Here is a 16,030-nt window from a genome sequence, read left to right as displayed (position 1 = left end):
GGGGTTTTGCTTTGGACATTTTTGAATCTGGCTCCTAGTATCTAATTCTCAGTACCCAGCTTCAGGACCAACTATTAGGTTGGTGTAAAAGTAATTGCAGTTTTTGCCATGAAAAGTAATGCAATACATCATTACATAATTAAATCCGTAATTTGCAAGGCCCAGCACAAAATGACGATATGAGGCTGCTTATTCAAAAGATAGGGGAAACCTGTTAAAGTTACTAGAACATAAAACTTTGCCCTTCTTCTATGTGTTTCTCTCTCTAGACTTGCCATAATGTTTTTATTGCAATTTAATATCATTTGTAATAAAGAGAACATTTTAAACTATTAGTATGAATTTCAGTATTCATCTTCTTATAATACAATGCCAGTTTTAAATGCAAATATCAAAGCATTTAACTTCAAGGTAGAATCACTGAAATTACACAATTTGTCTTTCCCTGCTTATCCCCAGGGGGTGCCTCGAGCGGAGCCAGCCAGAGGAAACTAACACAAGCCAGAGGCAGGAAGTTTGAACGGAGAAAGAGAAGGTCTCCAAGGCATGGAACAGCCTGAGGGAACGCCCCCTCAGCAAGCAGCACAGGTGAGTGTAGAAACACCCAGGGGCTCCTCCACGACTGGGGGCTCCTGTGCAAGCTTCGGCCTGAGAGCTGCCTGTCAGGGTCCTCCTTCCACAAACTGCCAGATGCCCCATGCGCCAGTGAGGGGCAGGAAGTCCAAGCAAGTACCTTTCTTTCCCACAGACCTGCTATTCAACAGTGACTCTCAATGCACTGCAATCTCCATGCAATACCTCCACACACTACCTGTTTTGGGGTGGGACAGGGGATGGTGTGCCCAACTAGTCAGCTGCTGAACAGGGCCATGGTGCTGCCAGCCAAGGTAGGGCAGCCACTGTCATGCCCACGCAAGATACTGCAGGGCACCCACACCAGATCCTGACCCTCCCTGTAGCCAGGATTTCACCAGGAGCAGAGGTTAGCAGGTGGCACTGGACAGAAGAGGGGAGAGGATCCCAGGGTGCCAGCAGGGAAGTGGGCAGCGAGAACCAAGAACCAGTCCAGGGAAGGTGGGTTCATACCCCATCGTCTCATTAGATTTCACTTACACAAAACACACACTCGAAAATAAAATTATTAAGAATTTCAAGATTGTGATCACAGGGCATTAAACCCCAAGCACAGGGCCCTTCTGTATATGGGGCCCTGGGCTCTGGTCATGAAGCCAACTCTGTCAACTTTGTGGAAGGGGTGGGGGAGGAAGATGGATGAGACTTGAGGATTTGAGAAAGAAATTAAGAACAACCCCTAGACCAGGTGTGGTGGCTCACGCCTATAATCCCAGCACTTTGGGAGGCCGAAGCGGGTGGATCATGAGGTCAGAAGTTCGAGACCAGTCTGGCCAACATGGTGAAATCCTATCTCTATTAAAGATACAAAAAATTTGTTGGGCATGGTGGCACACACCTGTAATCCCAGCTACTGGGGAGGCTGGGGCAGGAGAATCGCTTGAACCAGGGAGGCAGAGGTTGCAGTGAGCCGAGATTGTACCATTGCATTCCAGCCTAGGCAACAGGACGAGACTCTGTTTCAAAAAAAAAAAGAACAACCCCTAGTTTTCTATTTAGGGAGACTGTCTTAACACTTAGCAGGTCAGGTAGACAGATGGAGTTCTAACCTCCTCTGTTGGATAGACCTCTTTTTCAATTGTTTTGTCTGTCTTAGAAAGCTGTTTTTTTGTTTTTCTTTTTTTGAGACTGGAGTCTCACTGTGTAGCCCAGGCTGCAGTGCAGTGGTGGGATCTTGGCTCACTACAATGTCTGCCTTCATTCAAGTGATTCTCCTTCCTCAGCCTCCCGGGTAGCTGGGATTACAAACATGTGCTACCACACCCGTCTACTTTTGTATTTTTAGTAGAGACTGGGTTTCACCGTGTTGGCCAGGCTGGTCTGGAACTCCTGACCTCAGGTGATCCGCTCGCCTCGGCCTCCCGAAGTGCTGGGATTATAGGCGTGAGCCACTGCACCTGCCCAGAAAGCTCATATCTTGCTCATACCTTCCATTCTTTTCTTTTCTTTTTTATTATACTTTAAGTTCTGGGGTACATGTGCACAACGTGCAGATTTGTTACATATGTATACATGTGCCATGTTGGTTTGCTGCACCAATTAATTCATCATTTACATTAGGTATTTCTCCTAATACTATCCCTCCCCCATCCCTCCCACCCCATGACAGGCCCCGGTGTGTGATGTTCCCCTTCCTGTGTCCAAGTGTTCTCATCGTTCAGTTCCCACCTATCAGTGAGAACATGCAGTGTTTGGTTTTCTGTCCTTGTAATAGTTTGCTCAGAATGATGGTTTCCAGCATCATCCATGTCCCTACAAAGGACATAAACACCTCCTTTTTATGGCTGCATAGTATTCCATGGTGTATATGTGCCACATTTTCTTAATCCAGTCTATCATTGATGGATATTTGGGTTGGTTCCAAGTCTTTGCTATTGTGAATAGTGCTGCAATAAACATACGTGTGCACGTGTCTTTATAGCAGCATGATTTATAATCCTTTGGGTATGTACCCAGTAATAGGATGGCTGGGTCAAATGGTATTTCTAGTTCTAGATCTTAAGGAATCGCCACACTGTCTTCCACAATGGTTGAACTAGTTTACACTCCCACCAACAGTGTAAAAGTGTTCCTATCTCTCCACATCCTCTCCAGCATCTGCTGTTTCCTGACTTTTTAATGATCGCCATTCTAACTGGTGTGAGATGGTATCTCATTGTGGTTTTTATTTGCATTTCTCTGATGACCAGTGATGATGAGCATTTTTTCATGTGTCTGTTAGCTGTATGAATGTCTTCTTTTGAAAAGTGTCTATTCATATCCTTCACCCACTTTTTGATGGGGTTGTTTGATTTTTTTTCTTGTAAATGTGTTTAAGTTCTTTGTAGATTCTGGATATTAGCCCTTTGTCAGATGGGTAGATTGCAAAAATTTTCTCCCATTCTGTAGGTTGCCTATTCACTCTGATGGGAGTTTCTTTTGCTGTGCAGAAGCTCTTTAGTTTAATTAGGTCCCATTTTTCTATTTTGGCTTTCGTTGTTTTTTGTGTTTTAGTCATGAAGTCCTTTCCCATGCCCATGTCCTGAATCATATTGCCTAGAAGAACCTTTCTTCTAGGGTTTTTATGGTTTTAGGTCTAACATTTAAGTCTTTAATCCATCTTGAATTAATTTTTGTATAAGGTTTAAGGAAGGGATCCAGTTTCAGCTTTCTACATATGGCTAGCCAGTTTTCCCAGCACCATTTATTAGATAGGGAATCCTTTCCCCACTTCTTGTTTTTGTCAGGTTTGTCAAAGATCAGATGGTTGCAGATGTGTGGTATTATTTCTGAGGCCCCTGTTCTGTTCCATTGGTTTATATCTCTGTTTTGGTACCAGTACCATGCTGTTTTGGTTACTGTAGCCTTATAGTATAGTTTGAAGTCAGGTAGCGTGATGCCTCCAGCTTTGTTCTTTCTGCTTAGGATTGTCTTGGCAATGCAGGCTCTTTTTTGGTTCCATATTAATTTTAAAGTAGTTTTTTCCAATTCTGTGAAGAAAGTCATTGGTAGCTTGATGGGGATGGCATTGAATTTATAAATTACCTTGGACAGTATAGCCATTTTCACAATATTGATTCCTCCTATCCATGAGCATGGAATGTTCTTCCATTTGTTGTGTCCTCTTTTATTTCATTGAGCAGTGGTTTGTAGTTCTTGAAGAAGTCCTTCACATCCCTTGTAAGTTGTATTCCTAGGTATTTTATTCTCTTTGTAGCAATTGTGAATGGGAGTTCACTCATGATTTGGCTCTCTGTTTGTCTGTTATTGGAGTATAGGAATGCTTGTCATTTTTGCACATTATTTTGTATCCTGAGACTTTGCTAAAGTTGCCTATCAGCTTAAGGAGATTTTGGGCTGAGATGATGGGGTTTTCTAAATATACAATCATGTCATCTGCAAACAGGGACAATTTGACTTCTTCTTTTCCTAATTGAACACCGTTTATTTCTTTCTCTTGCCTGATTGTCCTGGCCAGAATTTCCAACACTATGTTGAATAGGAGTGGTGAGAGAGGGCATCCCTGTCTTGTGCCAGTTTTCAAAGGGAATGCTTCCAGTTTTTGCCCATTCAGTATGATATTGGCTGTGGGTTTGTCATAAATAACTCTTATTATTTTGAGATATGTCCCATCAATACCTAGTTTATTGAGAGTTTTTAGCATGAAGGGCTGTTGAATTTTGTCGAAGGTCTTTTCTGCATCTATTGAGATAATCGTGTGGTTTTTGTCTTTGGTTCTGTTTACATGATGGATTATGTTTATTGATTTGTGTATGTTGAACCAGCCTTGCATCCCAGGAATGAAGCCAACTTGATCTTGGTGGATAAGCTTTTTGATGTGCTGCTGGATTCGGTTTGCCAGTATTTTATTAAGGATTTTCACATTAAGTTCATCAGGAATATTGGTCTAAAATTCTCTTTTTTTGTTGTGTCTCTGCCAGGCTTTGGTATCAGGATGATGTTGGCCTCATAAAATGAGTTAGGGAGGAGTCCCTCTTTTTCTATTGATTGGAATGGTTTCAGAAGGAATTGTACCAGCTCCTCTTTGTACCTCTGGTAGAGTTTGGCTGTGAATCCATCTGGGTCTGGACTTTTTTTGGTTGGTAGGTTATTAATTATTGCCTCAATTTCAGAGTCTGTTATTGGTCTATTCAGGGATTCAAGGTCTTCCTGGTTTAATTTTGGGAGAGTGTATGTGTCCAGGAATTTATCCATTTCTTCTAGATTTTCTAGTTTATTTGTGTAGAGGTGTTTATAGTATTCTCTGGTGGTAGTTTGTATGTCTGTAGGATCAGTGGTGATATCCCCTTTATCATTTTTTATTGCATCTATTTGATTCTTCTCTCTTTTCCTCTATTAATCTTGCTAGTGGTCTATCTATTTTGTTGATCTTTTCAAAAAACCAGCTCCTGGATTCATTGATTTTGTGAAGGGTTTTTGTCTCTATCTCCTTCAGTTCTGCTCTAATCTTAGTTATTTCTTGCCTTCTGCTATCTTTTGAATTTGTTTGCTCTTGCTTCTCTAGTTCTTTTAATTGTGATGTTAGGTTGTTGATTTTAGATCTTTCTTGCTTCCTCTTGTGGGCATTTAGTGCTATAAATTTCCCTTTACACACTGCTTTAAATATGTCCCAGAGATTCTGGTATGTTGTGTCTTTGTTCACATTGGTTTCAAAGAACATCTTTATTTCTGCCTTCATTTCGTTATTTACCCAGTAGTCATTCAGGAGTGGGTTGTCCAGTTTCCATGTAGTTGTGCAGTTTTCAGTGAGTTTCTTAATCCTGAGTTCTAATTTGATTGCACTGTGGTCTGAGAGACAATTTGTTGTGATTTCTGTTCTTTCACATTCGCTGAGGAGGGCTTTACTTCCAATTGGAAGTATGTGGTCAATTTTGGAATAAGTGCGATGTGGTGCTGAGAAGAATGTATATTCTATTGATCTGGGGTGGAGAGTTCTGTAGATGTCTATTAGGTCTGTTTGGTGCAGAGCTGAGTTCAAATCCTGGATATCCTTGTTAACCTTCTGTCTTGTTGATTTGTCTAATATTGACAAAGGGGTGTTAAAGTCTCCCATTATTATTGTGTGGGAGTCTAAGTCTCTTTGTAGGTCTCTAAGGATTTGCTTTGTGAATCTGGGTGCTCCTGTATTTGCTACATATATATTTAGAATAGTTAGCTCTTCTTGTTGAATTGATTCCTTTACCATTATGTAATGGCCTTCTTTTTCTCTTTTGATCTTTGATGGTTTAAAGTCTGTTTTATCAGAGACTAGGATTGCAACCTACTCTTTTTTTTGCTTTCCATTTGCTTGGTAGATCTTCCTCCATTTCTTTATTTTGAACCTGTGTGTCTCAGCACATGAGATGGATCTCCTGAATACAGCACACTGATGGATCTTGACTCTTTATCCAATTTGCCAGTCTGTGTCTTTTATTTGGACCATTTAGCCCATTTACATTTAAGGTTAATATTGTTATGTGTGAATTTGATCCTGTCATTATGATGTTAGCTGGTCTTTTTGCCCATTAGTTGATGCAGTTTCTTCCTAGCATCAATAGTCTTTACAATTTGGCATGTTTTTGCAGTGGCTGGTACTGGTTGTTCCTTTCCATGTTTAGTGCTTCCTTCAGGAGCTCTAGTAAGGCAGGCCTGGTGGTGACAAAATCCCTCAGCATTTGCTTGTCTGTAAAGGATTTTATTTCTCCTTCACTTATGAAGCTTAGTTTGACTGATTATGAAATTCTGGGTTGAAAATTCTTTTCTTTAAGTATGTTGAATATTGGCCCCCACTCTCTTCTGGCTTGTAGAGTTTCTGCCAAGAGATCCACTGTTAGTCTGATAGGCTTCCCTTGTGGGTAACCCAACCTTTCTCTCTGGCTACCCTTAACATTTTTTTCCTTCATTTGAACCTTGGTGAATCTGACAACTATGTGTCTTGGGGTTGCTGTTCTCAAAGAGTGTCTTTGTGGTGTTCTCTGTATTTCCTGAATTTGAATGTTGGCCTGCCTTGCTAGGTTGGGGAAGTTCTCCTGGATACTGTCCTGAAGAGTGTTTTCCAGCTTAGTTCTATTCTCCCCATCACTTTCAGGTACACCAAACAAAGGTAGATTTGGCGTTTTCACATAGTCCCATGTTTCTTAGAGGCTTTGTTCATTTCTTTTTACTCTTTTTCCTCTAAACTTCTCTTGTCACTTCATTTCATTAACTTGATCTTCAATCACTGATACCCCTTCTTCCACTTGATCGAATCGGCTACTGAAACTTCTGCATGCATCGCAAAAGTTCTCATGCCATGGTTTTCAGCTCCATCAGGTCATTTAAGGTCTTCTCTACACTGTTTATTCTAGTTAGCCATTCATCTAATCTTTTTTCAAGGGTTTTAGCTTCCTTGCGATGGTTTCGAACATCCTTCTTCAGCTCGGAGAAGTTTGTTATTACTGACCTTCTGAAGCCTACTTCTGTCAACTTGTCAAAGTCATTCTCCATCCAGCTTTGTTCCGTTGTTCGCGAGGAGCTGTGATCCTTTGGAGGAGAAGAGGCGCTCTGGTTTTTAGAATTTTCAGCTTTTCTGCTCCGGTTTCTCCCCATCTTCGTGGTTTTATCTACCTTTGGTCTTTGATGATGGTGACGTACAGGTGGAGTTTTGGTGTGGATGTCCCTTTCGTTGATGTTGATGCTATTCCTTTCTGTTTGTTAGTTTTCCTTCTAACAGTCAGAACACTCAGCTGCAGGTCTGTTAGAGTTTGCTGGAGGTCCACTCCAGACCTCTTTGCCTGGGTATCACCAGCAGAGGCTGCAGAACAGCAAATATTGATCCTGATCCTTCCTCTGGAAGCTTTGTCTCAGAGGGGCACCCAGCTGTCTGAGGTGTCAGTCAGCCCCTACTGGGAAGTGTCTCCCAGTTAGGCTACATAGGAGTCAGGGACCCACTTGAGGAGACAGTCTGTCCGTTCTCAGAGCTCAAACACCGTTCTGGGAGAACCACTGCTCTCTTCAGAGATGTCAGACAGGGACATTTAAGTGTGCAGAAGTTTCTGCTGCCTTTTGTTCAACTATTCTCTGCCCCCAAAGGTGGAGTCTAGAGACGCAGGCAGGCCTCGTTGAGCTGCGGTGGGCTCCACCCAGTTCGAGCTACCCACCACTTTGTTTACCTTCTCAAGCCTCAGCAATAGTGGACGCCCCTCCCCAAGCCAGGCTGCTGCCTTGCAGTTCGATTTTGGACTACTGTGCTAGCAGTGAGCAAGGCTCACTGCTGAGCCAGGTGCGGGATACAATCTTCTGGTGTGCTGTTTGCTAAGACCACTGGAAAAGTGTAGTATTAAGGCAGGAGTGTTCCAATTTTCCAGGTACAGTCTGTCACAGCTTTCCTTGGCTAGGAAAGGGAAATCCCCTGACCCCTTGCACTTCCCGGGTGAGGCGATGCCCTGTGCTGCTTCGGCTCACCCTCCATGGGCTGCACCCACTGTCCAACCAGTCCCAATGAGATGAACCAGGTACCTCAGTTGGAAATGCAGAAATCACCCATCTTCTGTGTCAATCACTCTGGGAGCTCCAGACCAGAGCTGTTCCTATTCGGCCATCTTGGAATGGACCCTTCCATTCTTTTCTTAGGAAGTTAGCTTGAAGCTTTGCCCACAATGAAGAAGGCAAGAGGGAACTTAGGAAGGGCGAGGGAGAACAGAACCCCTTCTTAGGCTCTCCTCTCCTCTTCCCAAAAGGTGTCCATGCAGCTCACTCATGGTCCAGTCTAGTTTTCCTGGCAACTATGCAGGCAGCGGGATCCGAGCCTCAGATGGTATTGTACATTGAATTGTGTCCCCCAAAAAGATATGTTGAAGGCCTAACTTCCAGTGCCTGTGAACATGACCTTATTTGGAAACAGGATCTTTGCAGACAGTCAAGTTAAAATGAGGTCATTAGGGTGGGCCCTAGTCCAATATCCGTTATTAAGAAGGGGAAATTTGGACACTGAGATAGGCACACATAGGAAGGAAGACCACAGTGAAGGGCCCCAGGAAAAAGATGGCCATCTACAAGGCAAGACATGCCATAGGCCACCAGAAGTTAGGAGAGAGACCTGGAACAGATCCATGCCTAGCTCCTGCAGAGGAAGCATGGCCTCGTTATCTTGGTTTCAGACTTCTGAACTCCAGAGCTGTTAGATGATAAATTTCTGTTTTTCTAAGATATTCAGTTTATGGTACTTAGTAACAGCAGCCCCAGCAAAATCCTGGTAACAGAACTTACAGGCTTATGAAATTTTTTTTAAACAAGATCTTGCTCTGTTGCCCAGGCTGGAGTGCAGTGGTGCAATCACAGCTCACTGCAGCCTCCACTGCCCAAGCTCCAGTGATCCTCCCGCCTCAGCCTCTCAAGTATCTGGGACCACAGGCATGAGCCACCAGGCCCAGCTAATTTTTGTATTTTTGGTAGAGACGGCATTTCACCATGTTGTCCAGGCTGTTCTCAAACTCTTGATGTCAAGCAACCCACCTGCCTTGGCCTCACAAAGTGTTGGGCTTGCAGGCATGAACTACCATGCCCAGCTCAGGCTTATTAAATTTAAGATGCTTTGAAATATCCATCTATTGATTCATAAATGTGTTTTTGAAAGAAACAGATGTGTGTGTGTGTGTGTGTGTGTGTAAAAACTGGTGAGATTATGGGTAACTTTTACTTTATAACTGCTTGTCCATATTTTCTAAATATCATATCATAAAGATGTATAACTTTTATAACAACCAAAAGGAAAATTATTTTAAACATAGATATGTATGGTACTTGCAAATTTGACTCCCAAATTTCAAGGGACTCTTGCTACGTCAATGCTTCTTAAATCAGAAAGTCCTAAGTTCTGGGCCCACATACTCAGCTGCCAGATGGCCATGTTTATTTGAATGTTCCAAAATTACCTTGAGCTTAACATGCCCAAGCCAAAACTCATTATGTTTCCCTAAAAAAAAAAAAAAAAACCTGCCTGTTCTTTTGTACACATCATCTCAGAAAATAGCACTTCCATACATCCAGTCACTGGCCCTCAAGTGTGGTGCTTTTTTTTCTTTATCTTTTTTTTTTTTTTTTCTTTTTTTTTTTGAGTCAGGAGTACAATGGTGGATCACAGCTAGCCAAGACCTCCTGGGTGCAAGTGATCCTCCCACCTCAGCCTCCCAAGTAGCTGGACTAAAGGCTGGTACCACCACACCCAGCTAATTTTTTTTTTTTTTTTTTGAGAGATGGGGTTTCACCTCCTTGCCCAGTCTGGCCTCAAACTCTTATCCTCGGCCTCCCAAAGTGCTGGTATTACAGGCAACCAGCCCAAGAGGTTCTTGATCTTACCTAATCCTTGCCTGCCACATTAAATCAGTGTATCCTGCCTATTCTGTCTCCCAAAACGCTCTCTTTCATCTCCTGCCTGCTACTCCCTGGCTGCCATCACGTTCACCCTTCATGGTCTCTCACAGAGCCTCCTGGATGCTCTTCCTTCCACCCAAGTTTCCAGCCTCAGCCTACCCCCACCTCCTGCCATATGGATGCTAGTTATCTGCAAAAATGGAAATCTCAGTGGGTCATCCCTGCCCACTGACTATAGGATACAGGCCAATATTTTGCGCATGACTTATATGCTCACACTGCCCCCTTTTCTAGGCTCATCTCCAGCAATTCCCCACAAGCACATTCTGCTCCAACTACAAAAAAACTACTCTCCAAATAAACCATACTCTTTCATGACTAGATGTGTTTGCATATGCTGTTTCCTCTCCAGGGAATGTTTTTCCCCATCACTCTCTGATGCTTTCAGATTCAAGACTCTAATAAAATACTCCATTGAAGGCTTGTCTGACCAGCCTGGGCAATATAGTGAGACCCTGTCTCTACAAAAAATTTAAAAATGCCCAGGAGCAATGGCTCACACCTGTAATCCCAGCACTCTGGGAGGCTGAGGCAGGAGGATCACTTGAGCCCAGGAGTTCAAGACCAGCCTGGGCTCAAGATAAAGTGAGACCTTATCTCTATTTTTTAATTAAAATAAAATTAAATTTAAAATTAGGGCCGGGTGCAGTGGCTCACACCTGTAATTCCAGCACTTTGGGAGGCCGAGGCGGTCGGATGGCCTGAGGTCAGGAGTTTGAGACCAGCCTGGCTAACATGATGAAAACCTGTCTCTACTAAAACTACAAAAATTAGCTGGGCATGGTGGCATACACCTTTAGTCCCAGCTACTCGGGAGGCTGAGGCAGAATCACTTGAACCCGGGAGGTGCAGGTTGCAGTGAGCTGAGATTGCACCATTGCACTCCAGCCTGGGAGACAGAGCGAGACTCCGTCTCAAAAAAAAAAAAAAATTAGCTGGGCATAAACCTGTGCCTGTAGTCCTTGCTACTCAGGAGGCTGTGACTAGACGATGACTTGAGCTGAGGAGTTTGAGGCTGCAGTGAGCTATGATTGCACCACTGCACTCCAATCTGGGTGATGGAGCAAGATCTTTTCTCAAAAAAAAAAAACACCTTATCCCAGTTTTTCTGCCACAGTTATTTAGTAACTATATAGTTAAAACTAATAACCTATAATTCTATTGCTAATAGAACTATATGTTGTTTACATATACTTTTTTACAATTAATTTACAATAAAATTATATTTAGTATAATTATATGTACATATAATTTTATTGTATGGCAATGGCTCACACCTGTAATGAATTTACAATAAAATTCATTACAGGTAATTACATGTAATTTTATTGTAAATTTTGTTTTTGTGACAGTATTTCCCAGAATGGAGTGACTTTTTTTTTTTTTATACTGATTTACCAGGTACATGTGCAATCTCATTACCTGCATAGGTTGTGTAGTGGTCAAGTCAGGGCTTTTAGGGTTCCCATCACCCAAGTAACATATACCCATTAACTAATTTTGCATCATCCACCCCCTCACGCTTCCAACTCTTCACTATCATTCCACTCTCTACTACATGTGTACACATTTTTAGCACCCACTTATGGGTGGGAACATGCAATAGTTGACTTTCTGTGCCTGGTTTGTTTCACTTAAGATAATGGCCTCCAGTTCCATCCATGTTGCTGAAAAATACATGATTTCATTTTTGTAATGGCTTAATAATATTCCATTGTGTAAATATACCACATTTTATTTACCCATTCGTCTGTTGATGAACACTTAGGTGAACGCCATACCTTTGCTATTGTGATTAGTGCAATAAACATATGAGTGCAGGTATCTTTTTGATGTATTGATTCCTTTTCCTTTGAGTAGATACCTAGTAGTGAAATTGCTAGATGGAATGGTGGTTCTATTTTTAGTTCTTTGATAAATCCCCATACTGCTTTCCATAGAGGCTGTACTAATTTACATTCCCACCAAAAGTGGATGAGTTCTCTTTTCTCCATATTCTTGCTAACATCTGTTACTTTTCGTCTTTTTAAGAATAGCCATTCTGACTGGGGTAAGATGATATCTCATTGCAATTTTAATTTGCATTTCTCTGACGATTAGTGATGCTGAGCATGTTTTAATATATGTGTTGGCCATTTCTATCTCTTCTTTTGAAAAGTATCTATAAGTATCCACTCATGTCCTTTTCCCACTTTTTTTTTCTTTTTTTTTTTTGAGACTGAGTCTCACTCTGTCACCTGGACTGGAGTGCAATGGCATCGTCTCACCTCACTGCAACCTCCACCTCCCGGGTTCAAGGGATTTTCCTGCCTCAGCCTCTCAAGTAGCTGGGACTACAGGCACATGCCACCACACCTGGCTAATTTTTGTATTTTTGGCAGAGACAAGATTTCCCTACATTGGCCAGGCTGGTCTAGAACTCCTGACATCGTGATCCACCTGTCTCAGTCTCCCAAAGTGCTGGGATTACAGGCATGAGCCACTGTGCCCGGCCACTTTTCCCACTTCTTAATGCGGTTGTTTTTGTTGTTGTTGTTGAGTTGTTTGAGTTCCTTGTACATTCTGAATGTTAGTACCCTGTTGGATGAATAGTTTGTGAATTTTTTCTCATATACTACAGATTGTCTGTTCACTCCATTATTTCTTTTGCTATGCAGAAGCTTTTTGATGTAATTAAATCCTTTTTGTCTACTTTTGTCTTTATTGCCTGTGCTTTTGAGATCTTTGTCATAAATTCTTTGTCTAGACCAATGTCCAGAAGAATCTTCCCTAGGTTTCTTCTAGTATATTTATAATTGCAGATCTTATGCTTAAGTTGTTCATCCATCTTCAGTTGATTTTTGAATGTGGTGAGAGATAGGGGTCCAGGTTCATTCTTCTGCATATGGCAATCCAGTTTTCCCCAGAGTGACTTTCTGAGCAAGGAGATCCTACCATTCAACTTCAGATAACCAGAACCTAAATCATGATTTGCCCAAATTAGGTTCAATAGATGTTTATGGAAGAAAGTGGGAGGAGGGAGAGAAGAAGTAGACAAGCTGACTTGAGTCTGACACCTCTGAGGTCTCAAGAAAGAGAAACTTTGAAGATTCAGGTAAAATATCAGTGTAATCCCACAGAGATTGTGTAAAATAATTGTAAAACAGTTGTGCAAAAGAAATGCACAATTTTTAAAAAAAACAGTAATCTGCTAAGGGAATTTTTTTTTTCAAAGAGAAAGCATGACACAGTAGAAGAGTCATATCTTAGAGTTAGGAGGCTACTCTGTTACTAGTTCTCCAAATGACCATGGACACCTTACTGAGCCACTGCAAACATCAGTTCCCTCATTATAAAGATGACAGGACTGGAAAATCAGTAACAAAAGAAGGATTCTTATTCTGAACACTGTACTAGGCTTTTTTTTTTCTTTTACACACATTCTCTAATTTAATTCTTAAAACTATTTATGATGTGTTTTACTTCCCCATTTTATAGCTGAGGAAAATGAGGCCAAGAAGAGTTAAATATTAATAACATGCTGAAAGTCACATTGCTGGTGACGGAAAAGCTGGAATATAGTTTTAAAGTGGTAATTCCTTTTTTTAAATTTATTTTTTATTTTTATTTTTTATCCCTTGGTGCAAGATCTCTGTAAGGGTCCTAATTTCTGGATGTTATGATTCTGTAAATAATTCCAAGGAGGAACATAAAGGCAGAAGTCACTGAAGAAACCAATGACTGTATAGAAAATCTGGTGGGTTACTATGAAAAATATTAACAATACAAATCATATAAGTGTCATCTTAACAATTCAAGTACATAATTATAAAATGCTATTTAAGCTGCTAAAAGTAAAAACTTTGGATAGAAAAAGAATTATTACCAGAAAAGGAAGTTTTCATTTTCAATGTATTTAATTTTCACAACATTTTCATAAGGAATTATTTCCTATTCTAAAAGTAATATGAACTGAACACTTACCTCCCTTCAGAGCTCTGCAAAAAGAATAATCATCATCAGATCCTCGGCAAATAACTTCTTTGCGCTTTGGAAGAGTCATGGAGTTGACAGTTATGTAGAGATTGAAATATAATTGCTTTACATCTCTCCCTTTAAAAGAAAAACTCCCATTAGGTCCTCAAATAGTAGATTCTTTTATACATAATGATTAACATTTATTGTATAGTTAAAAGGGGCCCTGTGCTTTTCTTACATTATTTCATTTAATCATCACAACTATCTAAAAGGTGGTTATTATTACTCTTCTTCTGCAGATGAGAAAACTGAAGTTCTGAGAGGGCAACTAGTAAATCATAATCAAATACAATGTTCCACGGTAAAACTATGCATGCTCTGCCTAAAAACAGAAGAGCCTTCATAACTTCATAGAGAAAACTATGAAATAAAGACATAAAATGTCTAGTTCTAATCATGGTTCTGCTAGAAAATTCAAAAGAAAAGAAAGGGAAAGGAAAGACAGTGAGACAGTCAACTTTCTAGGAGTTCTGATGAAAGAGTTCTTGAGAATAAAATAGAATCTTTTGATGAAAAATAAATATATGGCTATTTTTTAATTTCCTTGTAATCTCCCTATTTCCAACTACCATGAAAAATTCCAGTAATCAATGCATTTTTCTCAACTCTTCCAACTTATTCAGTTGGCCCAAATGAAAAAGATGCACAATCCTTTTCTTTCTTTTTCTTTTTTTTTTTTTTTTTTTTTTTTGAGACAGACTGGAGTGCAGTGGCATAATCTTGGCTCACTGCAACCTTCGCTGCCCAGGTTCAAGCGATTCTCCTGCCTCAGCCTCCCGAGTAGCTGGGATGACAGGCGCCTGCCACCACGTCCAGCTAATTTTTTTTTATTTTTAGTAGAGATGGGGTTTCACCATCTTGGCCAGGCTGGTCTTGAAGTCCTGACTTTGTGATCCACCCGCCTCAGCCTCCCAAAGTGCTGGGATTACAGGCATGAGCCACTGTGCCCAGGCAAAAAAGATGCACAATCCTTTTCACAATGAAAACAATTTTGCAACCACTACCTCACTGAAAATATTTTCCTAGTAAGATCACCATGACTCATTATAACCATAATCAAAAGACAACTTTTCTAACTTTAATTTGAACTTGGCTATGCTTAATAGAACTGCCTGCTTCTTTCCCTAAACCTTCTTTGGTGTTGGTGCAACCACTCTCTTCCAGGTGTCCTCCAATCTCTCTGACTCCTCCTCCTCAGTCTATTTCATTGACTCCTAGATTTCTCCAGGTTCTAGCCTCAGTTCTCCTCAATTTTCACTCTGCACACTCTCTCAGACCAAATACCACATAAGGTGACAATTCTCAAATCAACTTTAGTCTCAACCTTTCTCCTGAGCATTGATCCCATGTATTTATTCAATATCTCTACTCAAATGTTGCCCAGTTACCTTACCCAACAGATCTAAAAGTGATTTCCTCCTCTTCATCACCAAATTGGCACTAGAATTCCCAGTCCTAGTAAATCTTTCTAACCTCCTTTTCATACCCATTACCGTGCTGCCTTCATGCAGGCCCTCATTGCTCTGAACCTGAAGCACCACCAACCTTCCTAATTTGTCTTCACTTCTCAACTTTCAGGGTAGGGTGTGGAGAAGACTATCATGGGGTCTGTTTCAAACAGTGATTCCATGGCCTACTCCATGGACTTTGGCTTGAACTTCTCCAAAAGCAGGGCTGTGTGTAGAAGCTGAAAGACCGTTTTCACAAGGAATTCCTGGAGACACAGAAGCACAAGACAGTGCCACCGTGGTGTCCAGTGACAATGCAGGGCAAAGGACCTTCTTCCATTTCTTTGTGAAACACAGCATGATTCCAGTCTTCAATAACTCCAGGAAAGGAAGTCCTGCTTTGACAACTCAATAGTTTACGTTGTGAGAAACTCCTTGGCCTTGGACACCCCTGTGGTCATGTTAAGAACATGAACAATGGCAACAATGAGACATCACTTTTGTGGCTCAGCAGGCTAGGGATGTCAATGTGGGTGTTGGAG

The 16,030-nt window shown here is 41.2% G+C and overlaps 1 protein-coding gene across 8 annotated transcripts in view; it reads right to left on the bottom strand.

The window, feature by feature from the left end:
* LY96 (lymphocyte antigen 96) overlaps nt 1–16,030 on the bottom strand; it is a 111,931-nt gene that overhangs the window by 78,936 nt on the left and 16,965 nt on the right. For all 8 annotated transcript variants that reach the window (XR_010577349.2, XM_065519375.2, XM_065519376.1 and 5 more), the window contains one exon: nt 13,987–14,115. Coding sequence is in view for 7 of the 8 variants with exons in the window: in XM_065519375.2 (XP_065375447.1) it covers nt 13,987–14,115 (129 nt within the window). In the remaining variant the exon portion in view is untranslated. The remainder of the gene's footprint in view (nt 1–13,986; nt 14,116–16,030) is intronic.

Source organism: Macaca fascicularis, chromosome 8 (genome assembly GCF_037993035.2).
Source record: "Macaca fascicularis isolate 582-1 chromosome 8, T2T-MFA8v1.1".
Lineage (NCBI taxonomy): Eukaryota > Metazoa > Chordata > Mammalia > Primates > Cercopithecidae > Macaca > Macaca fascicularis.
Note: the sequence above shows the minus strand (reverse complement) of the source record. Positions and strands in the feature narration are given on the sequence as shown.